Genomic DNA, 24,591 nt, shown 5'->3' with positions numbered 1-24,591 from the left:
GATTCCTTAGCGTCGCATATCACCGCCCTCAACAAAATGGAGGCCGTCAACGCTACCTCCAGCGGCTTCTCGTCTGTTCTGGCCGGCACCAAATACGCCAATGTGGCTCTTCCTCCTCAGGTCGAATATGTTATCGAAGCCGTGTCTAACGCCGGCGTTTGGACTTGGGTATTCACTTTCATCGCTCTTTGCGTTGCGTATGATCAGAGTATGTTATGGTTCCGTTACTAGGTAACCCAAGGCGCATTGCTAACCAGAACTCCTAAATAGTTGCCTATATCATTCGGAAAGGTCCTATTGAGGGCCCAGCCATGAAGCTTCCCTTCATCGGCCCATTTCTTGACTCCATGGATCCTCGATTTGACGGTTATCATGCCAAGTGGAGCAGCGGTCCCCTGAGCTGTGTTTCTATCTTCCATAAGTAAGTACTGAACGAGCGATTCAACATGACCGAACGGCTATATTGACATTGAATTGCTAGGTTCGTCGTTATTGCTTCCACTCGTGACATGGCTCGCAAGGTCTTTAACTCACCCGCCTATGTCAAGCCCACTGTTGTCGACGTTGCTCCCAAGCTTCTGGGGCACGATAACTGGGTGTTCCTCGACGGAAAGGCCCACGTTGATTTCCGCAAGGGTCTTAACGGTCTCTTCACCCGCAAGGCCCTGGAGAGCTATCTGCCTGGCCAGGAGGAGGCTTATAACACTTACTTCAAGCATTTCCTCAAGATGACTAAGGATGCCGGCGGCAAGCCTGTCCCTTTCATGCACGAGTTCCGTGAGGTTATGTGCGCTGTGTCTTGTCGTACCTTTGTTGGCCATTACATCTCCGACGAGGCTGTCACCAAGATCGCCGAGGATTACTATCTCATCACTGCTGCACTCGAGCTTGTCAACCTCCCCGTTATCCTTCCTTATACAAAGTCTTGGTATGGCAAGAAGGCTGCTGATATGGTTCTGGCCGAGTTCTCCAAGTGTGCCGCCAAGAGCAAGGTTCGCATGGCCGCTGGTGGTGAAGTCACCTGCATCATGGACGCCTGGGTTCTGTCAATGATCCAGTCTGAGCGCTGGCGTGAGGCCGAGGAGAAGGGCGAGGGACACACCGTCGAGAAGCCCACTCCTCTTCTACGCATGTTCAACGATTACGAAATCTCTCAGACTATCTTCACCTTCCTCTTCGCTTCTCAGGATGCCACCAGCAGCGCCGCTACTTGGCTCTTCCAGGTTACCGCCCAACGACCCGATGTCCTCGACCGTGTCCGGGAGGAAAACATCAAGGTCCGTAACGGTGACCCTAACGCGCCTATCACCATGGATCAGCTCGAATCTCTTACTTACACTCGCGCTGTTGTCCGAGAGCTTCTTCGATGGCGCCCTCCTGTCATCATGGTTCCCTACGTCACCAAGAAGGCCTTCCCTCTGACTGAGAACTACACCGTTCCCAAGGGTAAGTTGAGAAGCTTCCGATCACATTTTTGATCGCCGTGATACTGATTCGAATTCTCAATAGGCTCAATGTTGATCCCCACCACTTTCATGGCTCTCCACGATCCCGAGGTCTATGACAACCCCAGCCACTTCGACCCCGAACGATACTACAGCGGTGATGCTGAGGAGAAGGGTTCCAAGAACTACTTAGTTTTTGGTACCGGGCCTCACTACTGCCTTGGACAGGTGTACGCTCAGCTGAACCTGGCTCTCATGATAGGAAAGGCTTCAGTCATGCTTGACTGGAAGCACCACGCAACCCCTAAGTCTGAGGAGATCAAGGTCTTTGCCACCATTTTCCCCATGGTATGTACTCGCTACAGGGCAATACAGTGCAATAACGACTGACTTTGAAATAGGACGACTGCCCCCTCACCTTCGAGGAGAGAAAGTGGTAAACGGTACGGAGGAACTTGGTCGACACTAGATTCAATACGAACCGTTGGACACGATTCCGGCATCCCTGATGCACAGGGCAGTGCGGTTGCAGCCCAAGTGTATCTGATGAGGGAGGCCGAAGGAATGATCGAGGAAGATGGCTGTGAATGGCTTAAGCTTCCAATGAAGATAAAATAAGAGATCAACTGTTGGCATATGATTAGCTACAGGAAAATTCTCTGGAGATGAAGCTTGAAGAGCCGGGAAAACAGCTCAATGTGGACGGAAAGGACAATCATGATGGTTAACAGTTTTAATACCTATTCTCGGTGTATATAGTTGGCTGCCCGAGGGCATTTGGGACCGCAAGGTCATAGAGATGATTGCCATGATTGGAACTGGCATTTGGACAGCGAATAGCAAAAGATTGCAAAAACATATCAGATGACCGAGTTGAGTGAAGTGACTTGATGTCGGCTCCAACTTAGGTCAGCATGAGGGATTCACGATGGCCATCAAGTTGGAGGCTTGAATATGGAGGCCGCGTCTTGTTGATTTTCGATTGATTTTATTACCGGTAATTACGAAACGTCTATTCATTCATTACTACGATAACATCATGGCATTCATTTTATCGTGTCTGGGCATCACCCTGGTCCCAGCCTCTTAGTCAGTGGCCTTAGCTCGGTATACTCCACGATTCGCCATCTTGAACCTCAATTCACATTTCCCACCTCGATATTATCTAGGGAGTACCTCTCTACACTAATACAAAATGGCGGCCCGTCGCGCTCTCTTCTCATCAGCCTCGCGCGCATCCGCTGCTATCCAACATGCTCGACCAATCTTTATAATTGCAGCTCGCTCGCCAAGCCCCTCGCTACCATCCCGAGCTTTTGCGCCCTTTCAGTCTACTGGAAGCTACACAACCAAAGCCCAAACTAAAGCCCAAATCAAAGCAAACCCGATAGATGATCATGCCCCACCGGACCCCAAGCCATGGAGCTTTGGAGATATAAAGAACCATATTGAGAAATCTGATCCGGGCAATGTAGTCCTCATCGGTACGTTCACCTCTAGGCATGTTGGGAATTCGAGTTAACAAGCGCAACAGACGTCCGAGAACCAGTCGAGCTTTTCGAGACGGGCAAGATCCCCGGTGCGATCAATATTCCTATCACATCGGCAGCCCAGAGCTTCCACATCTCTGACGAGGATTTTGAGGACATGTACGGCTTCCAGAGACCGGCAAAGAACAAGGAGCTTGTGTTTTATTGCAAAGCAGGAGTGCGTGCGAGGGCGGCAGCGCAACTGGCTCATTATGCTGGCTGGGACAAGATCGGCGATTATGCAGGCAGCTGGCTGGACTGGGAAGCCCAGCAAGGACCAGTTGAGAAGGTTAAGAAACGATATTGAACAGACAGAGCTCGATAAATGCAGACATTCGTTGGCAGAATGGTTGGTCAAATAAAAGCGCCTTCTAACTTATTGTACAAACAATTACCAAAGATCTGCTTCCTCAGGGACTCCTTTTGACTATACCTTAACTGTAATTGTGGCCTAGGAATACATATTCTCTTTACACGTGTCATTCAATTCCTGACTCCCATCTCATGGTTCTAATCGATTTGCTACCACCCCTTAAAACATGCTGCTACCTTTACCCTCGTCCGGCTTGCTAGCCACGGGGCTACCGTGAGCAAAGAAAAGGATCTTGATCGCAAGGGCCAGACCAGCGTGTAGCAGCACCACAACGACCAGCAGCACCTTGCTGACCTGGCGATCTGTGGCGCTGAGCACAGGGTAAAGGTTTCGCAACAAAAACGCAACCGAGATTCCGAAACCAATACCGACAAAGACCCAGTTGAGTATGGAGATAGGTGATGAGCTAATGAGGGCAACGGGGACCCAGATCAGGTTGGAGTAGCCGTACAGAGCCCAGCACTCGAGGAGATTGGCAGATTCACTGCCGAAGTAACGGAGGGCGAGGAAGAGAGCCATAGGAATGAAGAGAGTGTAGCCATAGATGAGACCAGCAGCGCCTGTTTGTCATTTTAGTGCGTGACTCCCAGCCAATATCACATGAGACATACCACTTAGCAGCTTGAAGTCATAGAGGAATGGCCCCTTGCCCGTATCCGACATATACTGGCTAATGGTGCCGCCCAGGAAAAGGATCAAAATGACCGTCGTGGCGATCCAGAAAGGTCCGTAAAGATCAGGGTTGCCCTCTAGAACGTCGAGGAAGTTGGCCCTGGGAAACAGAGCAGCCCAGCAACGGGACAGAACAGCTGAAGTGTCGACATCGAAGAATTGCGCATAAAAGTTCATGCTCCAGAGGAAGCGCTTGGATGAGCCGGAGCCGGTCGAGGCCGTCGCTGGTGGAGGAAGACCGCTGCCGCTGGAGGGAGGTTTGCGGGTGTTGGGGTTTGTATCGTTGAAGTTGGACGTATGGAACTCGAGGTCTTCTTGAAGATCGGTATGTCCGAGGTCGCCCTGAGCATCGCATTAGTTTAGTCAAAGAGACATTGTGTAAATATGTTGGGGATTGCAGCATTGCGCTTGAAAGGGTAGCTAGCTAGAGGGGACAGGGCATACCTCATCGTCAACATCGACGACGGCGTCGTAACCGGAACCAGACATTATGAAGTTGGGTAGGTATCTTATCTAAATATATAGCTTTGAAAGGATAAAAAGAACGGCTCGTTTGCAGTTGATGAATGTGTTTGGTGAAAATGGACAGCAGTGACAAAGTCACAAGGGAGAGTAAGGTTGAGGTGCTCCCACTGGTCGCTGTCGGCTTCTAATTGGGACAGTTTGGCAGTTGTCGTAATTCAGGAGGACGCGCACCGTGCCAAGCTCAGAACCGACGATTAACCGGCGCTTCATGATTGTCGACTTCAGTCTTATGTATCGAGCTTAGGGTAGGGATTATCAGTGGATACGAAACAACCCTGTAAGCTATCGCAAGGGAGATTTAGTGAATTGGAGAAGCGTTGCATTCAACATGACAGAATTAATAGAGGAATACGCCGTAGTTTGAGAATCAGTTGTCGGTAGCTTTGTCGGCTACAAGTTGTATTGTTAACCTCATAGCACAGTCACTCATTTCCATGCGCGTAACCATCTCGAAGCGTGAATGCTTTTATTTCTTTTGAAGGGGTCTGGCCGGAACACCTCGCGGCACGGCACATCATCAATATGGGCATCATCTAGAATGTATTGCCTGAGCTGCACATGCTAATGTAAAAACAACCAGCCTCGTTTGAACAAAAGAAAAGAAGCTCTCCTCTGTCCTTGCCATCGACCCCCAAATGCCAAATCCCAGACGCCACATCCATGGAGTAATTGTTTATTTGAGCTTCTTCTTGGGTCGGAGCTGGTTGGTGTGTCCACACTTGCGCTTGCGGCAGTTGGTGGCACGGGGAGGGAGACGAGCCTGTTGATGCTGGTTAGAATCCGGTGCGTTGCGGGCGGCAGGTTCGACATACGTAGCACTTGCGGCAGATCATCTTGTCGCAGTTGAACTTGGAGGCAAGGGCCTTGAGCGAGGGCTCAATGATACCACCACGGAGACGGAGGACGAGGTGAAGGGTAGACTCCTGTACAAGGCGTAAGTGGATGTTCCCATCATTTCCCAATCATCTTCCTGCGAATGCAACGGCATTTCGGATCCCAGCACGCACCTTCTGGATGTTGTAGTCGGAGAGAGTTCGGCCATCCTCGAGTTGCTTACCAGCGAAGATCAGTCGCTGTTGGTCCGGGGGAATGCCCTCCTTGTCCTGGATCTTGGACTTGACATTGTCGATGGTGTCCGAGGACTCGACCTCGAGGGTGATGGTCTTGCCCGTCAGGGTCTTCACGAAACTGGACGGTTCTGTTAGTACACAACGGAAGCGATTTTGGTAGATTTTTCGCAATCGGTGGGCTCGAGCTTACATCTGCACTACATTGAGAGTCAGTATTTACGCCTATCGAGGTTATTTGAGGCTATAGTTAGGGGTATACTCACTCTTTACTGATTTTTGTGACGTGACGATGTGAGGATTGGAAAGCCGGTCTTCTTCTGCGCGCAATTGGTGGGGCGAACAAGTTCAAAAAGGAAGGAAAGCCCTAAGGTTGAAGATGATCACGTGCTGGCTCCTGCCCACCAGAACCGCTTCTGTGAGGCGAGGGGGGAGTGGGGATCCAACACCTCACCCATGATGTCCTGGTTCACGTGGAAGCTTGAGGTACCTGATGTATTAGATGTAAGTCATACCTAATAAGGTATCCATGGTATCATTTATTATCGGCCATGTTATTGATATGATCAAACAACTTCCTCTTCTTGCTCTTCCTCTCCTTGCTCTTCTTGGCGTCTCTTCAATTGCCATGAGATCATCTTCTGCTCCAACATGTAAACTGCTTGCACTATTTCATCAAGCGACAGGCCTGATATGTGACCTTGACCACCGATCAGCTCGAGAGACTATATGAAAAAGGCCTGATAACTTACCAGCAGCTTTATACAATGCCTGCGCTGTCTCTGTAAGGTCTTTGACCGAACGGAACGCTTCATAGCTTGGTTCTGCTAGAGTTTTCCCGTCTTGTTCTGATCCCTCTTCTCCTCTTACTGTAATTGCTTGACCAAGGATCTTCCGCATCTTGTCGTCATTATCTTGTTCAGTGTTTTCTCTTGGAGGAGCCTCTGGAGGAGGTGCCTTCTCTGATATAAAGAACCTGGTGATTTCCGAATCATCTTCCATCCATTAGTATTGTTTTGATGCCCTGGGATGAACTCACTCTTCCTGTCGATCGTGCTCGCAATATGAGCAAAGTACTGGTCAAGCTCCTCTGTGGCCATTGAAGTAACTTGGTCAGCGGTAACCTGATTGAAGATGGGCTCCTTCCCAGGTGTTTGAGATGCTTCTATTAATTCTTGGGCGCCTTTGAACCACGTTCTCCAATCAAATCTGATACTCTGCTCTGTGCCAGCGGCGCGAAGAAAAGGGGCGTGTTGTCCCAACGGAAAGCACAGCTTTGCTGCAACCACAATAGCCGACATGAGCAAGATCTCGGGATAGTCTATATGAAATCGCCGTGACTGCTCAATGGGTAATTGAAAAGAGAACTTCATCACCGATAGTATGCTTCTTGCTGTGATGAGCGTTTCCACTAGAACAGTCAATACAGGAGGGGTCAGCGTCTTGAGAGCACTCGCCTGGTAAAGTGAGCTGCCTGACAAAGTGTACAATGGTTGGTGTATCATTAATGGCTGGGAATATCATTCCATAGTTGTGATGATATGAGAGAGCGAGATCTAGCACAGCATTGTGCATGTCGATGCCTCTGAGAGAAGAGCGCAGGGGTAATTTGAGGGCCCTGGTATAAGCAGATGGCAGTCGATCTTGCATTTCTTCGGGAAGATCGTAGTACTGATATTTGTTAGCTGAGGTGATACACTCTTCAAGGTTGACTTACTGATCGTTTATAAGGCATTCGTCTAGAATTGGCCCAGGCGCAAAGCTCCCCAATCGTGGTAGGTATCCTGAGCAACAAGCATCCGAGGTAGCACAAGGCCAAGGTTTCAATCATTCTCGGCACAGGCCAACCTGGGTTGTCCTCTGGATTCCAGCTACGAGCTCTTGCACTCTGCTTCTTAGGAACGTCATCTTTTTCTGTGTCTGTAGGCTGCGAACTGAATATCGCAAGGCCATCACCCGTTTGTTGTGTTTCCTCCTCAGCCAGGAATGCTCCAGAGCCTCGAATGCGAAGATCCCACAGATCGCGCACGACAGTCTCAAGCTCTTCTCGATGGCCTTTGCTCTGAACGAGCCAAAGGAGCTGCTGCCTTAGCACTAGCTGTAGACATTCCAGAAACAGATTCTTGCCTGCTTGCCCTGTAAGATGGCGCAGCTCTTTTTCCTTGACCTCCTTGTCCTTTTTTGTCTTTTTACCAAGCTGACCAGCATCGACATCATCACCAATGTCGAATTGAATGAATCCCTAATATTATTTTCAGCCCAGAGTCTTCGAGAGTGTAATGGAAGACACACCTCAACCTGATGTCCGTTGGAGCAGAAGCGCAGACCATTCTCCAAATACCACCTTCGAGCACCACATTCTGGACATCTCTCCCCGCGGGGAAACTTGCGAAGATCTCGCCTCTCATCCATAATTTGCACTGATTATGGCATTTCGTATTTGCTTTTGTCGTTGTCTTTGCTTCTGGCTTGCAAGCTCCGTCGTTATGGCTTTGCGATGGTCAAAAACGTGGTTAGAGCTAAAAAAAAATATATGTGTAGGTAGGTACTTGCCCATATGTATATGTAGGATCCTGTTGTTCACTTTGTAGCGAGCAAAATCATAAGCATTGTGTACACAATCATAGCTGTATAATCATTTCGATTTAATTACCTTATCCTGCATTTCACAGGGTTGTGGTTTTTGGATTGTGTATTAATACATACAGGTTTGTACTATAGACTCAAACACATGTTCGTCCATACAACACCTTACTGTCTCGTCCTAGGTACCTACGTACTATGCAACGCACCCGTATTAAGCAAATGTTACCGCGGTGCCCAACGACTTTACAGAATTCACGTCACTCAACATCAACAAGTCATGATCAACTCCAAAGCTCTCCCATTTTTTTTCTTCATAAAATTGCCGCTACGTATCGTGACATGATGGCATGTGCAGCGTGTGAGCTAGGAACAAAGGAAAACATTTTTTGAGCCTGAGCCTCGGGTGCTCAGAATTGCCGTATATCATAACCGGCAGGCAATCCTGTCCAGATAGAGTCCTTCTGCGCAATGCCCAATCCATGGCCCATGAGTATTGATGCGCCAAACATTCATCAAAGCAAAAATCTCCAGCCCAGATCATCTTTCAATGCGGAGCTCAGAGTCTAAGTGCCATTTAAAAGAGGGTGCGGATCAAAGGTTAGGCGATTTAACCCTGGTTGGGGGCCTCCTTGGCTTCCATGGCGCACTCCTCGCCCATGGAAGTGAGAACGATAACGTCTGAGAGGCATGGTTAGGCAATTTGTCGATTAAAGACCACAAAAGCAACTTACTGGTGTCCTTCTCCTCCTCCTTGAAGAGCTTGGTGATCTTCTGGCCAACCTCGTTGTCGGGAAGGGGGACATCGTCCTTGGTGTCACCGTCATCGGTCATGAGAGAGAGGAAACCGTCGTCGGAGATGTCGAGCTTGAATACATGTTAGTTGAGCTGGTGGCGGAAATGACCGGGGGTCTGCTCTTCTGAGGGGAGGGGTTGTTCCTCTTTGGAGCGGGGCAAGGGTTTACACACCAGTTGGTACTCGCGACGAGAGACGTTGGGGACGTCCATGTTGTGAGTAGAGGGAGAAAGATCCTCGTACTTCTTGCCAGTGAAGATGTCGGTAGCAACGAGATGGACCTTGGCGTGACCGTGCTTTCCGGTCTTGGAGGTGGACATGTCGACGATCTTGCAAGGGCGGTTCTTGATCACGACGAAACCGTTCTTACGCAGAGCAGAGCACTGCATAGGGTAGGTAAGAGAGGCACCGGCATCGGCCGAATCGAAGGTCATCTCATGCTGTGCCAGGGTGAAAAGGGGCGATTAGCAAAACTCTTGATAGATATGAACATAATACGACGGTGATGGCTATTTTCATGGTTTGTGAAGCTCGATTCAATAATTCAAATGGCAGTATTGTATCGTGGGGCATAGGTCACAATGCGGGGTGTCAATCTCCAGGCGAAAAATGGGCGCAAGGGAAGATTTCGTGGGCGCGTGCGCCTGGGATTCGACAGAGGCAGCAGCAGGAGCAAGCAGACTCACCTCAGCATCGTTAGGGGCGGCCATTTTGACGGTATTGACAAGAAGTCGAGTTCTTTGAAGAGAAAGGAGTGAGGTTGAGGAGGAGAGAAGAAAAAAAGCCGAGAGTGGTGCTTAATAGTGGGATGGAGAAGAGAAGAAGGAGGAGAGGGCCAAACTCGGAAAAAAGAGATGGGGGGCAAAGAAAAAGGTGCGAGGCCCTCGACAAGTTTTTTTTTTAAAGTCTTTGATTGGTGTAAATGGGCGTAGCAGTGGACACTATTTTCCAGGCTGTAGTTTTACTTAGGTCCTGTGGATGGACGGACGCTGCCGGTGGATATGGTAGCCCAGCTTTGCCCAGCTAGCACAGGTAGAAATTAAGAAGAGCACAGGCAGTCTTAGCTCTCGTAAAACCTGTAAGCACTCAAGGCATCCAACCTTTGTCCTTCTTTCCAGTGGCCGAGAGGGGAGCCCAGTCCATCGAGATGGACCCTCGACATTGCCCCTCGCCCGTGAGCTACTCGACCCCTCCTCTCCCAGAACTGTGTTCCCGTACCAGTGGAGGGGTTATTGCTTACAGGGCCTCGAGGGCATCTGTTCCGCTGCAAAGAAAACTGAGCGGGGTGGAGCGGGAAGCCACCAGGAAGTGTTAATTGATGGCAGCTTTAGGTTACCGCCTTGACGATCGGTCATCTCAGCAGAGCTCGAGGTGGCGGGGTCAAGACAGAGTAAACAACCAATTGCTCTGACCATTCACATGTCAGAATTTGTTTTTATTCTGGGTCGAATATTGAATTTGAGACTGAACTTCCAACCTCTGCCAACGGACAGAACTCAAAGAAAGCGAGGTGGTCTGAAGGTCACGAGGGCACTCTAGGCATTTCAAGAAGCAACCTGACACGGAGATTCCCAAGCCATTACTGCATCAAGGCGTCAAAGCCTGCAGGGGGTCATTGATGCTAACATCAGGACTCAATGGCTGAAATGCAACTGCTCACGCGGGGAGCAATCCATTCTATGCTTTTGATTTGGGGGCTTGCTTCCAGGTTCCCCTCTCAAACCCGAGGTGGCCATTGGTGCCCGGGACCTGTGTGTCTCAGCAAAATGGCTTTGGTGAACTGCAAGCAACTCTTGCAAGCATGGAGCAAGGCATGGATGGTCATGGATCGCAGTGTCGCACAATTAAAGCCATCACATTTTATATCGGTAGGCCGATTGCTACCTCAGTCCCTATAGCGCAGGTAGCAGGTACTAGGTATTCGAGCCATACCTAAGCATCGCCGTGCAAGCTGCAACTTTACCCTTTCTTCCACTGTTTGCTCTTCTTTGGCGCTTTGAGCCTAAGACGAGCCAGATCATCTCCTGCTGAGGACGATTTTTGATTTAATAATAGGGGGGACCTGGGGGCCGAACATAAGTAGGCCCTGGTTCGTGCTGCTAACCATAAGGACGAATACCAGACTGCTGTGTTTTTATAGTCTTCTGGTGCCTTCTTATGCTTCTGCTCGAGGCGGTTGTAGTTTCGATGTGGTCGGGTGGGTTTGCATTTTACCCACAGGTAGACAGACTATCAGCTGGCCAAGATCTGTGTGTTGTTGCCAAAATTAGAGAGAGCCCCGCACAGCCACACAAGGCTGGAGTTGAAGTGTCCCCGGATTGAAGTGTCCAATCAGCTTTCACTCGACACCTTCAATTTCATGGCTGTCAACAGCCTCGCGTTGCAAGCTGGCCAAGTTGACCCTTTTGCGCCCATCTCAGCTTCACTAATAGCTTGATACCCATTATCGACCAACGCATTTGACTTCGACAGCCATTACCATGATATTGCCTACGGCTATCGAACCCGCGCATTAACCTTCATATACTGAATTCTGCTACTGTTCTACTTCTCCCGGTATGTGGCTCGACCGACTGGCGGGAGGCCCGGCCAGCAGTCCTGGACCCTCTACGCCTCAACCCGGTGGCAGAGTATATCCTAAAAGAACCTCGAGCACTCTGAGCCCATATGTCACATCTCAGCGTCCTGGGATTTCTCCACGAGGCTCCTCGCTATCACTCGTCTCCAATGATTCCACCATCTCACTCCTTTCGTCTTCGCGAAGGCCTAATGGTTCCAACTTGAGGCAGGCCTCAACAATAGACACGGGATCTGATTCTTTGGAGGTGCTAGAGACTTTGCTAGCAGGCTTTTCGAGTGACCGCGAACAAGCCGACAAGAAAACTGCCATTAATGAGGACGATATCAACTTCGAGGCCGTATTTGGGGGATTGTCATTAAAGGAGCTTGCCACGTCCGAACCTCCTGATACAATCACAATCAGCAACCGCAAGCCAAAAACGGCAGAAGAGAGTCCGTTTATCGCAACATATACCCTTTTGACCCCTATAATTAACATATCATAGGCGAGAATGATAGAACCAAACTCGAAGATCTTCACCGGTCGATAGAAGCATGTGACGATGTACTCAATTCAGTTGAAATCAGCCTTGCCAACTTCCGTAACGACCTTGCCCTGGTATCCGCAGACATCGAATCTTTGCAAACCCGATCGACAGCCTTGAATAGAAGATTGGAAAACCGGAAACAAGTTGAGAAGGCACTGGGGCCTCTGGTAGAAGAGCTAAGCTTGCCACCCGAAGTTATCTCTAAGATCTCTGAGGGGCACATCGATGAGACGTGGGCAAAGATGCTCGCCGAACTGGATCGCAGGTCGACTCTATTTAAAAAGAAGTCCGAAACTCAAACTAGTAATGCGGCAAAGGACCTCGAACCGATTCTTGACAAGCTCACTTTCAAGGTATCTGCACTCTGCCATGCTCTTGTCAGAACTTCAACTAACTCTTCAGGCAATCGAGCGCATACGAGACTTCATCGTGGCTCAGATCAAAGCACTACGTTCACCGCATATCAATGCCCAAATTATTCAGCAACAAAGTTTCCTTCGATACAAGGATCTTTACACATTCCTGCACAAACATCATCCGACTCTCGCAAATGAGATCGCCCTTGCATATATGAACACTATGCGGTGGTACTACCTTAATCAGTTTTCCCGGTATGAGAAGGCTCTCGGGAAAATCAGGCTTCACATATTAGACAAGAACGACGCTCTTGGCCATGAAGATGCAACTCGCAAGGCTACTGTTCTTTCGAGCAACAGGGCGCCAGGGCCTCCTCATGATGCATTTAACCTTGGCCGGCGCATTGATCTTCTGAAAACTAACAATCAAGCGGCACTCTCCTCATATCTCGCCGAAGAAGACCAATCGACTCACTACCTCGAAGTACCCTTCCGCAACTTCAACCTGGCACTTATTGACAATGCCACGGCGGAATACACGTTCATGGCCACCTTTTTCTCTCCCGCATTGTCCTACAGCCAGATTTCAAAGAACTTTGACTATGTCTTCGAGGCTACCTTCGAGCTCGGCAGAACCCTTTCCAAGACTCTGATAGGGGAGACATACGACGCGCTTGGGCTACTTCTTTGTATCCGGCTGAACCAGCATTTTGCTTTTGAGCTCCAGCGCCGAAAGGTCCCTGCTGTGGATGGCTACATCAATGCTACGACCATGCTCCTGTGGCCCCGTCTTCAGGTCATAATGGATCGTCACTGCGATTCTGTGCGCCACCTCAGCAATGCTGTGCCCGCCAAACCGAGCCGCGCCGAAGTCGCTAAACTGTCTGCGGCACCTCATGTTGTGACCCAGCGTTTCGGGCAGCTGTTGCACGGCTTATTGGCCCTCAGCACTGATGCTGGTGATGACGAACCTGTTGTGTCCAGCCTGCGCCGCTTGCGCTCCGAAGTTGAGACCTTTCTTACTCGTCAAGCTGAGCTCTTCGGCGACAAGCGTAAGAGCGGGCGCTTCTTGTATAACAACTACTCACTTATCCTCACCATTATCAGCGATGCGAACGGTAAGCTTGCTGATGAGCAGCAGGAGCATTTCGAAGAACTGAAGACTCAGTACCAAGAGACGTCCTAGAAAAGTGGCTCATCTGGATACAAAATTGTTGGGAAACAGGAGGGGTAATTCACGGGAGAATAGTGCATTCTCATGTCTTCCCTTGGGTGTAACTATGTGTATATTTCTTTTGCATGGCGTCTCGGTGAAATCATCTACGGGTCTTGTTGCTAAACAGAGCCTTGAACAAACAAAGTGTTATCTATGCCATTCTAGCGTGGGGTAAATCATTCCACCTGCCAACTTTTACAACCAATATGCCGCCCTTGAGCAATCTATCTGAGCAATTATCTTGCGGGTGGGGACTTTGGTGTCTATGGAGAGAAGAATGAGGCAATGCGATGGACGAGTATTGGATTGCGGCGAAGGTAGAAAGCCAGGGCTCCCACAACAAGAGCCATACCAACGGTCTTGGCTGGGCGGCGGTAACGCCAGAGGACCAACTTGATGTGATCCCACATTTCTTGCCAATGAAGTTCTTTGACCTGCTTCTCGAAAAGTTCTGAGCCCTCTTCCATGGTCTGTTTCGCACAGGTTTCGATATCCCGGGCTGTCTTTAGAGCACTAAAATTAGAGATGTGTCGCCAGTAGCTAAGAGTCTCAGGAGGATGCTGCTCAAAGAGGGCGGCTGATTTTATAATAAGCTCGTCCAGATCCATTTTTGTTGGGACCTTGCCCAAAATGACGTGCAGCATATCAGGCTCGTCTATCTCGAAGATCTCATTTCGACGGTCAAGAATGATCTGCGCAAACACGTAGACTGTAAATACAGGCTCCCGGGCTAGGAAGACGTCGAACAATCTGGCGATGTCTTGATAGGTCTCGATGTTGTGGGCATACATGGTCAGGGTTCCCGCTAAGGCATAGAAGGGCTCAACACCTGCAAGATGCCGTCGGAGCTTGGGATCAGCAGCATGGAGAATGTCCGGCAGAAGACGGAGTTGAGCGGTTGTTGGCCCAAAACTGGGCAACATAAAGTCCCGTATCCTCAGGACGGATAGGCGCGCGAGAACACGAGCTCTCCATGTTGGTGCCAGCACCAGCAGTAGAACCTGAGAGATGTCGTGGTAGCCCTGGAAGTAGCACAGATAAGGGTAACGACGTAGGACCTCGGTGATGAGGGATGAGAGTTCTGACTTGCGGAGACTCAGCTCTGCGTCGGATTGGTCTGGCACTGTATTAGCTCTCGCCATGTCTTGGGGGCAAGTAGGGATTGAGAAATACTGGCTGGGTAATAGATGAACGAGCGATTGACATCGAGCTGGACCTGATCCTCATCTCTATGGCGGGGTAATTGCTTCCATGCGTTGGATTCTTGAGGCAATGCAAGATCAGGGTCATCCTTTTCGTCAGAGGGAGCATCAAGACCTAGCAAGATGGGCCCTGTGAGATGGTGTCAGTCAATGAAACAGGGTGTATACACGGACGGTAACAACGAACATGCTTGTCTTCGCAACGTATCCGACAGGAATCCACCATGAGCTTCAGCTAGCGACCGGAGACGGCCAATGTCTCTCCATTCGCATGCTTCGATGATATCTGCAGCTTTAGGATGAGATAGCATGTCCGGTTCCTGCGATGTCTCTATGTTGGTGCGACTGAAAGACAAGGGCGACTTATTATCGCTATCCGTCGGATTGTCCATGACTGGCTCGATAGACAGAAAAAACAAGCAATCTGAAATGGGGGATGCAACGGAGCGAATCGATGAGAAGGGATAGTATCAGGTGGCGAGTCTTGCCATGGCCAAGGTTGAGGGAACCTACCAGCTCAGAAACAGAACAACTTGTTCTTGTTCCCTTGCTAGCTCCTGAAAAGCCTATTTGGTCAAGTTTATGACTCTTCTGCTATCTTTTTGCCGATGATGTTTGTGTCGCAAGGGACTTGTGGTGGGTGATTCGTGTCACTTGGTGGATGAAGATTATAGTGCAAGCGTAAGTCATGAGAGGTATGAGAGTTGCTTTGCTGATAGGACCGTAAGTAAAGTTGATCCCTGTTTGGATGACCCAAGGTCTGATTGATTCAGATTTGATACAGAGTCAGGGGCCATGTACCCACTCTAACCACCCTATCTTAGTGGGTACCTAGATTTGAAATCAGTGGCCTCACATCCACCATTCAGTTAAGGTATCTACCTAGGTACTAGGTAGGTAGGTAGGTTAGTAGTCTAGATAGTTGATAGCAGCGAGGGCAGCCAAGCCATACCTACCTAGGTACTTACTTTTGGCACACTTGGTTCTCTATTCTATGTATATTTTCATTCGAAGTCTTTTTGCTTCTTGGTTTAGCAATATGGCTACGGCTTGCCATCACCATTATCATTCGTTCTGCTTGACAAACGTCACCTCCACACCATGTGACCATGGACAATCAGACATCAAGCTTCAGTCTCGATCAGGTCAAGACATGGCACAGCGGACTGCTCATTGGATCGGTTGTTTTGACAGTTTGGGGATGCAGTTGTCTACAGCCTTCACTCTTGACCTGAAGGGCTACCCATGCTATTCAACCCTTGACCTGGTTGGCGTTGCCATGCTGCTGCATTAATTTCCCGATGGCAAGTTTGGTGATGCTGGCGCTTGTGATGCTTATTAGTTTTTTGTTTTTTGTTATGGCCATGGACTGTCCGAGACGGGGAATGGCAAGTTCTGATTATCAACTAACAAAGACCCGAATACCTACCTAGACATAGCAGTTTTTGTATTATGGTCGCACTAGCAAATATCGTTTCTAGAGCTGCATTTGGTAATCAGTTTGGTAATCGTTTCTGTTTGCCATGTAGGGCCATCATTAACAGAGTGAAAATAGGTATGCACGGAACAGTCACCCATTAGATGCTGGCCCTAGCATGGCCAAAGGGATCTGGAAGTCTCCGACAACGGCTTGGCGTAACTGACATGTCGTGTTCGAGGTACAAACCATTGTGAGCCACATTTTACAGGGCCAGCATGAAAACAACTTCCCCAGGAGCTACAGACAAAGACTGACTCGCGCGAGCTGTGATGGTCTCAAGACCAAAACCCAAACTCGAGTCATCTGCTGTAGTAGTTGTCAGCTTGGAGCTTTCCCTAGCTCTGGAGTGGAGTTGATGATTGAAGTGTCCGGAGTACGGGTAGAAGTGTCGAATCTAGTGCCGTGGGGGAGAAAATGGAGTGGATCACAAATCCTGGCTCAGATCAGTCCCACTAGTACAGCTTAAGTTTGGATTTTTAGAGCTGATGGCGACTAGCCTAATAAGGTAGCTGGGGGAGCAAGAAGACTTTGGACATTTAGCTGCGATGATGAAATAAGCAAGTCTACAAGACCATTAAATTCATGCAAGACTTACCTAAATCTTTTCATCACTTAGAGCATATTGCAAGCTCCTATAATCCCCATGATAGGAGATCTGCGAGTTGGGGTAGTAATTGCAGTTGGTGCCAGAGTGCCACGGGAAAGACTGTGGCTGGTTTAGAGATGGCAAAAGCCCAAGAATAGGTTCGTTCTCGAGATACACTCGAAGGTCCCCTAATGCTGAGACCTCTTTGTAGATCAAACGGCATTAATAAAGAAAAGCACAAAGCCATTTGATCGATTGACTGGCTAAGCGTCATTGTGACTGAGTTCGTGCCCACTTGATCCTTAGGCGACTAATTCAAGTCGGTGTGACCAAAAAGGCAGAAGGGCATATTTGTGTCTCGTGTGAGTATGGCTGGTGGTGATAAAAGTAAGGGACGGAGGCTGAGACACTTGGCTGGTCCAGGCTCGGCCTAATGGCTGCTGGAATTTCCATAATCGTTCTTCTGGATGATTTATTAATGATTTCGGGAATGTCAAGAGCCGCTCAGGATGAGAATGTGATATGCCGTTGGTTGAATCGGAGCGAAGTCCCATGTACTAGACTAGGTTGTCTGTGGTCGGCCCAGCTCAAGAAGCTCAGCTAGAGCTAGCTTTCTTACTAGTCGATCGGTAGGAAATGACGAAGCTGACAAGAAAGATAGTCGAAATAGTGCATCCCCTAAATTCTAGTAGTTATCCATGATTTCCTATACGTAGTACGTAATTCGGACAGCAACTTCCTCTAAGAATCGAACTGCAACACAACACAACGCAACGCAACACAAAGGCCGATGTGAGTCGACAGCCAACCACATGAGGTGTGGTTGGCACCCGTTTGACCTAAGAAGAGCCGCTCGAGTTACCGACCCCCTGGTTCTCGGTCGCCTCTTGCGGAGTTTTGGAGTGCTTGGGTGCTCATCAGAACCGAGCTGATGAGCCTTGGCCGACTACCAATTCTGCTGCATACCAAACTCCAGGGTCATGCTTCATGGATGGTTTCTCAAGAATGAGTGGCTGTCCTTGTGAAATAACAGGGATCGGCCGAAGTTCGAGGATTCTTCACCAGTCTGTCGAGATCAAAGGCTCTTCCCTGCGATGCCGGGTATCAGATCGTCATCATTGACGAAGATGGTACGTTATGTACAGGGATCTAGGGTTGAACATGTGCTGTATGTGTAGGTATATGTACGTATGTACAAAAATGGTTTCTTCTTTGGCTGAATAGTAGTCGAGATTGGTTCTGGGAGAGGGATTATCAAACCTCCGTGGGGGTTCCACGAAGCAGCCCTCTACGGAGGGCTCAGGCGGAAGATTCTTCTCAATCGCAGTGAATGGAGGAGGCTCCAAGCACACCTACCTGTTGGTTGCACACTACGATACAGACTAAAGCAGACAGGTAGAAGGTAGGTAGGCACCTTACCGACTCAAGGTACTAGAGTTTTCATGGGAGTTACCTTGGACTACCTGGCCTTTATCACGGAGGCAATTGGTGTCCCAGGGCAATTCTGAGTAAGATACTATGGGCAATCTTACAATGTTGCTTGAAGTTGCTGGCCTGGTTCCATAGGTTAGTAGGTTAGTAGGTAGTATACGCAAGGTACCTTAGTACCTAGGGTGAAACCGGGTCGTCCAGCTATCATCACTCAAGGCAACTTGCAGGTGAACAAGGATTCATGGCGCGTCGAGCATCAGAATTTGACCTTTTTAGTGCTGGGGACCATGATTCTTTTGTGTCACTCGTTACACAGACGGAATCTTGCAGGGACCCGACTGGCGCTAAAAATCTATCCGCCGCTCGAGATCTTTACGGCAGAAATGGAAGTGGAGGGCAATCAAGTGGAGTGGACCTCGGGCTTCCATGTCGCTTCTTAAACTTTGATTCCCGTGGAGCCTCACACGCCTCGCCTCGAATCTCTCTCTGTCTGACTCTCTATCTCCCTCTCAGACCAGTCTGATTCTTATACCGACCCCATGCCCATGGTGGCTCTCATTTCAATTCAAGTCCCGAGATTGATTCACCAATCCTTGGCTATAAGTGCCAATCACTAAACGAATAGGGCTTCTGTCTAACACGCTGCCCTGACCTGATCAATGATCGATCCATCCTTGGAACAACTCACACCTCATTCTAATCTCCGCGGTGTCTCCAAAAAACACATACACACACACACAAACCTTGACAGCTCAATTTCTTCTTCTTCTTCTTCTTCTTTTAACTTCACAAACAAGAATTGGTCGTCTCTCTATCACCCTTGATCGTCAGTTTCGCCGGTATCTTTTCCGAGCTCAAAATATTCGCGCTTTCGATAAATACTGTATCACAGATCGAGCCAGCTCACTTAGCCCTGGACGACTTCCTTAGCTTCTCTTCCATCCGAAGTCTTCTTCCACCTGGATTCCAACCTTCAGGTATCAGATACAAAAATTTCTTATATCGCAGCTAGCCCACTGCCTAATAGAGGTTGAGACTTTGTTCAAGCTTGTTCATCGACCCCCTCTTCCATGACACTCAGTCTTCTGCAGCTAAATCGTCATTGTCGAAACCAGGAAACTGCTGTTAGGCGTTAATCAGGCGACCTCACATTGGTGTTGGACCGTCGCGCATCTTTCCCCACTGGACAACGCCAGCACCAACAACAACAGACCAACATTGTACAGCACAGTCAGTACATGCGGTAGCGAGGCACCTGGCGTCTGAGTCCGTTCAATGCTTGCTTTCTCGGTAATCTGGCCCCCCTTACCTGATTGTACTTCGACTCGGCATATTAGCTATCACTGAAACGTCACCAATGTCCCGCGTGATATCCTTCGTTTCATCGTTTTGACAGCCTCCTGCAACCATCACTCCCGCCCTTGGGACATCATCCGCCACCTATAACTCAATTTCTAATGCCATGAAGCGGACAGAATGGCTTTTCAGAGCAGCGTTCTTAGAGATGGCGAGTGGGTGACGCAGACCGTTAACTTTCAAGATGCTTTGAACGCTTCTTCGACCACACCCAAAGCTGCCCCAGATTCAAGTCTCAAGGCACCTGAGTGTGGAATACTCTCTAGGACTGTCGTTGAGAGCCCTGTCGTTCATTGGATCCTCCCAGTTTGCTTACGATCGCGCTCTCACAACGACATCGCATTCATTGGCGTAAGTCTGCTGTTTCTTCCACAACCTTCGTATCCAAGCCCCATATGCTGGCGTCATCCCTGGCTGTGGCCATTTAGACTGTGATTTGAGATGCTACGGAATCACGCCTTTTCTGGGTTACTTGTCCATAAATGTCGGAGCTTGAGCTTGATATTCTTCCTCAAAGCCTTGTCTAAATGCTGAGTTGTTGCTAACTAGCCTAGGATCGCTTCGTCCAAATCAGCGAACTCCGCGATGACGGACAAGTGCATGAGGTTATACGAAAAGCTGACTTTGGTACACGAATCCGAAATGCGATAGTTCTGGGAGGTCCGCCCAAGGGAGACATCCCTGATGCAGCCGCTGCTTCAACCAAGACCGAAGGCGCTGATGTTCCTATGAAAGATGTCGCAGAGGCGAGCAAAGCCAAGGAAGCCAAAGAAGCCAAAGAAGCCAGCGAAGGCGAAGAAGGAAAAGTGGCCAAAGGGGCCAAGGGGGCCAAAGAGGCCAAAGAGGCCAAAGAAAAGCGTGCACTACCACCACAGCTACTGGTCCTAATGCTCGAGACTGGTGATGCCGTTTTTCTCTTCATTCAAGAACTTTTCGATGGGACACTGCGCTTTGAAACTACCACGTTTGAGAGCCCCAGAAATCTACAGTTCTTGGGGTATCACCTGTCCATTGACCCCTCGTCGCGATATATGTCTGCTGGATCCGCTGAAGGTGGATTCATTGTCTACGAGCTGGAGTCGCTGTCCCATATGAAATCTCAATATGAGGACGGCGGATCCTTGAAGCCTGTCAAGTCTACCCGCGTTCGAATAACGCAGGGCGTCATACACAAAATGGAGTTCTTATATCCACGACCGGAGGACGATTACCATATCATTCTCCTATTGATCATTGTTAGACGTGAAGTGAGTAAGCAGGCTCACGTGTCTCGCATGGTCGTCTACGACTGGGAGCTTGGCGATGAACTGACCGCAGTATTTCGGTCAGAGAAAGGGACACCACTGCCAAAAGAGCACCGAATGCCTCTCATGATCATTCCACTCAAAGTCAATACTGCCTTCTTAGCAGTTTCAGAACACTCGATTGGCATAGTAAAGAACGCATTCACAGGGCAGACGTCGTTCGATACCTTGGAAACACACTCCCCTCAACAGACTAAGTTGCATCATGGAGCTGCCGAACCGCTCTGGACCACCTGGGCGAGACCTTTTAGGATTAACATATACCTGGAGAAGATGGATGTCATTTATCTGGCTCGCGAAGATGGCGTTATTGCACATATTGAGATCGATTCGCGAGATCTAGTTCCAACAGTTATGACTCTCGGAACCATCAGCACCAATATCACAACCGCTTTCACTACAGCTTATGATGTCTTCTCGGATGTTTTGATAACTGGCGGCGACTCTGGTCCAGGTGGAATCTGGAAGGTGGTTCGCATTGTCTCTTTGTATCTTGGCCTCAGCTAACATCCGATTTCCGCAGCTTATCCCTCGCAAAGATCCCCAACAAGTCAGCATCATTCCCAATTGGTCTCCTGTGGTCGATTTGGTCACGACAGATACCAATCTCTCCTGGAGGAGTGATAGCAGGAGGAAAGATCTTTCGACGAAACGCAAGGTATCATCAAACTCAAGACCGAAGTCGGATCGCATCTTCTGCACGTCCGGCCGTGGGCCCCGGTCGAGTTTGACAGAATTGAGATGGGGCATTCAGGCACGGATCGGCCTTGAGTTCGACCATGACCAACATGTCCGCCAGTCCTGGATGTTCCCAGTTGAGGCTCAAGGAGAGCGAAGCTTCTACGTAATTTTGTCACTGCCGCATTCTACTGATGTCCTTCACTTCCCCGCTGATCTCAGCAATGCGAATGCTCTGTCGCCAGAGGCCTGTCCGTTCGATACATCGTCGCGAACAATCTCGGCATGTCAGACAGAACAGACCGTGATAATTCAAGTCAGTGAGACCTCCACGTATCTTGTTGCACCTACACAGAGGCAAGTATTGACAATCCTGAATTCATTCTCTTTGATTCTGCGACAGCAGCTAATAGAAGTCTAGCTCACGATACAATCATGGTGAAGTGTGTGGAAACCCTCTATTGCTAGCTGAACATGCGTGCTGCACAGATGATATCGTAGTGATATCCTCAAATGGTGCAAGCGCTTCCCAACTTGATGTATTGCTGGTTGACCAAATGAATCTGAAGCACTCAACGTCCATTAAGGCCAAAGGAGAAATAACTTGCATTGGTCTTTTCAAGACGTCAGCACAGACCTACATCATTGCAGGTTCTGTTACGGAAGGGTTGCCACTCTTAACTATATACTCGCTGGCTGGCCTTGAAATTAGCAGCAACGCTCCTCAGCCAGACCTTGGTAAGTCTGATGTTGGCTGTTGATAAAGAATGAGTTTGCTGAAGTACTCGCAGTTACTCCTGACCAAAAAGGCTACTCTCATATGGAAGCATATACAAGTGTGCTAGCCATCCATGACACCGCTGAGAAGGTCATCTTGGTGCTTGGCACGAGAAGCGGTCATCTTGTGACGATCCTGATACCAGGAGACGATATTGCGCATTACTCACTTTCAATTGAACAGATTGGCATTTCACCAACCAATGTATTCCCGGCATCTAGCCTCTTTGATGGAAAGCAGGCCTTTTTCACATGCTGTGACAACAGCCTATCCATTATGACGGACTTTTCACCAACGGGTAGTAGATTCAAGACCAAGACCCGAATCTGGGCAACCGACTCGAACGAACCTTCAATGTCATCACCCCCCGTTCATGCAGCCTTTGGCCTCCAAGGCAGCCTTTCTGGATACGAACGCCATATGTCCCTGATGTTACTATCCGGGACACGAGTTCTTCTCGTTGATATATGGCCGCATGTTGGACCTGTTCCTCGCAACATTCCTCTCGGCGGAACACCGATGCGCGTCATCTATTCTCAGACCTGGAAGGTCTTGGTGGTTGCACACTTGAAGGATGATCGCCCGACACTCTCCTTTATCGATCCCGAAAGTGGTGCGAATGTCGCAACGGCAGCTAACAAGGATAAGCAGCCGTCCGATTATATTTCCGGCTTAGGACATCTTGGCGACAGGATATTTGGTCTCTATGAGTGGACCTATGTCAAAGATGGGAAACATTTTCCCTTCATCATCGTAACCACTCAACATGGTCGACTGATGATTGTGTCTGTGACAGCGGTCAAGCCTGAGAGCGACGATTGCCCGACAAGAAAACTACAGTTCTGGACCCGATATAAGAAGAAGGGCTTCGCCGAGCCTATTTACACAGTCGTTGGAGACGATGTGGGTCTTCTATTTTGTGTTGGAAAGGTTCTTCACTGGGAAGTCCTGGATCTCGCGGAGAAAAAGCTCAAACCTATGAAGCAGTTCAGGCTGGATTCTCCAGCCACAACCCTGCGTGTGGAAGGCACAAAAGTCTGCGTCTTGACTGCCCAACACTCCCTTCAGGTCATTGACCTGAACGTGGAATCGGAGAGCAGTGACCCTTCTATTATCCACAGCGACCGAGTGACTCGGTTTACGGGACATGTAATAGAGATGGGAGACTCTGAAGAAGAGCCAGGTAAGTGGCCAGTGAGTCTTATATCCACGGCACAAGCAGGGTTTGCAGGAGTTTGGATCCCATGGAGTCAACGCCATAAAGAGTTCGAGGTTGTCGTTGCAGGGCTTTTGCCGACATCTATCAGAAGATTCCGCAAGGGCCACACTCGGCCTTTCTGGTCGGCTGTTGACCGACAAAAACGATACAATACTTTGTTTAGCACAGCGGATCAGGCAGACATACTGGGAGTGTCTATTGATGGTTCACTGCACCAATTTTCATTGATAGGTTTGGATCTTTGGCGGTTCCTCAGATTGATACAGAACTTGGCATACCAGGACAAGGAGATTTGCCCCTTCGTCCGGAACAGTTACTCGTCCGGGGCCAGCGATCCGGGGATGGATCTGGATCCAGAGCTCGAGCCCCGGCGTGCCCGGGAGATGATGCATATCGATGGTGACTTATTGCAACGTTGCCTTGATATGAGTGCGCTGGAAAAGCTGGTGTTGATTGGGGACGGGATTGATTTGTTTTGCGAGTATTTGGACGGGATTGATGATGGCATATATACCGAAGGTTTCCGGGAGACTGGCTCTCAAGGACGAAAGAAGTACATTGAGCTGGGCTATGAGATTCTCGAGTATGTTCTTGCTCTAGCAATCTGAGTTGGGAACATGTTGAATCACGTGGAAGGGCATTTAATATGGTATAGATAAAATAACGACTCTTGACGGTAATAATCAGATTTGTGAGGCAGATCATGACTAAATTTGACTTCTGCCTACAACGCCAGGCCATCTTATGCTCAAGGCTTGAGGCTTCATCTCATCAAGTTTGCGCGTTGGTGAAGGCTTACATAATATGGCACATTCACAAAATAATCATGATTCCTGGGGTTTTTGTCATTGCCCCGCACTAACTAGACTGAGCATCTGAGGTCGGCTT

The 24,591-nt window shown here is 49.1% G+C and overlaps 9 protein-coding genes across 9 annotated transcripts; 4 read left to right on the top strand and 5 right to left on the bottom strand.

Moving 5' to 3' along the window:
• Window positions 1–36: 36 nt before the first annotated feature.
• On the top strand, window positions 37–1,885 carry FPRO_11940 (putative cytochrome P450 (involved in C-22 denaturation of the ergosterol side-chain); the record flags this gene model as incomplete). Its single annotated transcript, XM_031221469.1, has 5 exons — window positions 37–208; window positions 271–421; window positions 482–1,446; window positions 1,510–1,793; window positions 1,847–1,885. 5 exons carry the CDS (start codon window positions 37–39, stop codon window positions 1,883–1,885), a joined length of 1,611 nt encoding a protein of 536 aa, XP_031087025.1.
• Window positions 1,886–2,640: 755 nt separating this feature from the next.
• FPRO_11939 (uncharacterized protein) lies at window positions 2,641–3,281 on the top strand (the record flags this gene model as incomplete). The annotated part of the gene is made up of 2 exons (XM_031221468.1): window positions 2,641–2,929; window positions 2,980–3,281. The coding sequence occupies 2 exons, from the start codon at window positions 2,641–2,643 to the stop codon at window positions 3,279–3,281; spliced, it is 591 nt and encodes a 196-aa protein (XP_031087024.1).
• Window positions 3,282–3,506: 225 nt separating this feature from the next.
• FPRO_11938 (putative YIP5 Protein that interacts with Rab GTPases involved in vesicle-mediated transport) lies at window positions 3,507–4,508 on the bottom strand (the record flags this gene model as incomplete). The annotated part of the gene is made up of 3 exons (XM_031221467.1): window positions 3,507–3,907; window positions 3,959–4,361; window positions 4,464–4,508. The coding sequence occupies 3 exons, from the start codon at window positions 4,506–4,508 to the stop codon at window positions 3,507–3,509; spliced, it is 849 nt and encodes a 282-aa protein (XP_031087023.1).
• A 709-nt stretch (window positions 4,509–5,217) lies between these two features.
• FPRO_11937 (putative ubiquitin fusion protein (ubiquitin / ribosomal protein)) lies at window positions 5,218–6,069 on the bottom strand (the record flags this gene model as incomplete). Its single annotated transcript, XM_031221466.1, has 4 exons — window positions 5,218–5,304; window positions 5,357–5,467; window positions 5,552–5,732; window positions 6,017–6,069. 4 exons carry the CDS (start codon window positions 6,067–6,069, stop codon window positions 5,218–5,220), a joined length of 432 nt encoding a protein of 143 aa, XP_031087022.1.
• Window positions 6,070–6,177: 108 nt separating this feature from the next.
• On the bottom strand, window positions 6,178–8,023 carry FPRO_11936 (uncharacterized protein; the record flags this gene model as incomplete). The annotated part of the gene is made up of 6 exons (XM_031221465.1): window positions 6,178–6,311; window positions 6,364–6,606; window positions 6,651–7,022; window positions 7,069–7,282; window positions 7,329–7,853; window positions 7,904–8,023. 6 exons carry the CDS (start codon window positions 8,021–8,023, stop codon window positions 6,178–6,180), a joined length of 1,608 nt encoding a protein of 535 aa, XP_031087021.1.
• Window positions 8,024–8,804: 781 nt separating this feature from the next.
• Window positions 8,805–9,700, bottom strand: FPRO_11935 (putative HYP2-translation initiation factor eIF5A.1; the record flags this gene model as incomplete). The annotated part of the gene is made up of 4 exons (XM_031221464.1): window positions 8,805–8,875; window positions 8,929–9,061; window positions 9,164–9,430; window positions 9,677–9,700. 4 exons carry the CDS (start codon window positions 9,698–9,700, stop codon window positions 8,805–8,807), a joined length of 495 nt encoding a protein of 164 aa, XP_031087020.1.
• A 1,848-nt stretch (window positions 9,701–11,548) lies between these two features.
• On the top strand, window positions 11,549–13,639 carry FPRO_11934 (uncharacterized protein; the record flags this gene model as incomplete). Its single annotated transcript, XM_031221463.1, has 3 exons — window positions 11,549–12,002; window positions 12,056–12,450; window positions 12,500–13,639. 3 exons carry the CDS (start codon window positions 11,549–11,551, stop codon window positions 13,637–13,639), a joined length of 1,989 nt encoding a protein of 662 aa, XP_031087019.1.
• Window positions 13,640–13,932: 293 nt separating this feature from the next.
• Window positions 13,933–15,263, bottom strand: FPRO_11933 (uncharacterized protein; the record flags this gene model as incomplete). The annotated part of the gene is made up of 3 exons (XM_031221462.1): window positions 13,933–14,786; window positions 14,843–15,001; window positions 15,059–15,263. 3 exons carry the CDS (start codon window positions 15,261–15,263, stop codon window positions 13,933–13,935), a joined length of 1,218 nt encoding a protein of 405 aa, XP_031087018.1.
• Window positions 15,264–19,844: 4,581 nt separating this feature from the next.
• Window positions 19,845–24,311, top strand: FPRO_11932 (putative FUN12-general translation factor eIF2 homolog; the record flags this gene model as incomplete). The annotated part of the gene is made up of 5 exons (XM_031221461.1): window positions 19,845–20,075; window positions 20,279–21,499; window positions 21,552–22,039; window positions 22,128–22,444; window positions 22,498–24,311. The coding sequence occupies 5 exons, from the start codon at window positions 19,845–19,847 to the stop codon at window positions 24,309–24,311; spliced, it is 4,071 nt and encodes a 1,356-aa protein (XP_031087017.1).
• Between the last annotated feature and the right edge of the window lie 280 nt (window positions 24,312–24,591).

Source organism: Fusarium proliferatum, assembly GCF_900067095.1.
Source record: "Fusarium proliferatum ET1 genome assembly, contig: FPRO_scaffold010, whole genome shotgun sequence".
In the NCBI taxonomy this organism is placed as follows: Eukaryota; Fungi; Ascomycota; class Sordariomycetes; order Hypocreales; family Nectriaceae; genus Fusarium; species Fusarium proliferatum.
This window is presented reverse-complemented; position numbering and strand designations above follow the sequence as displayed.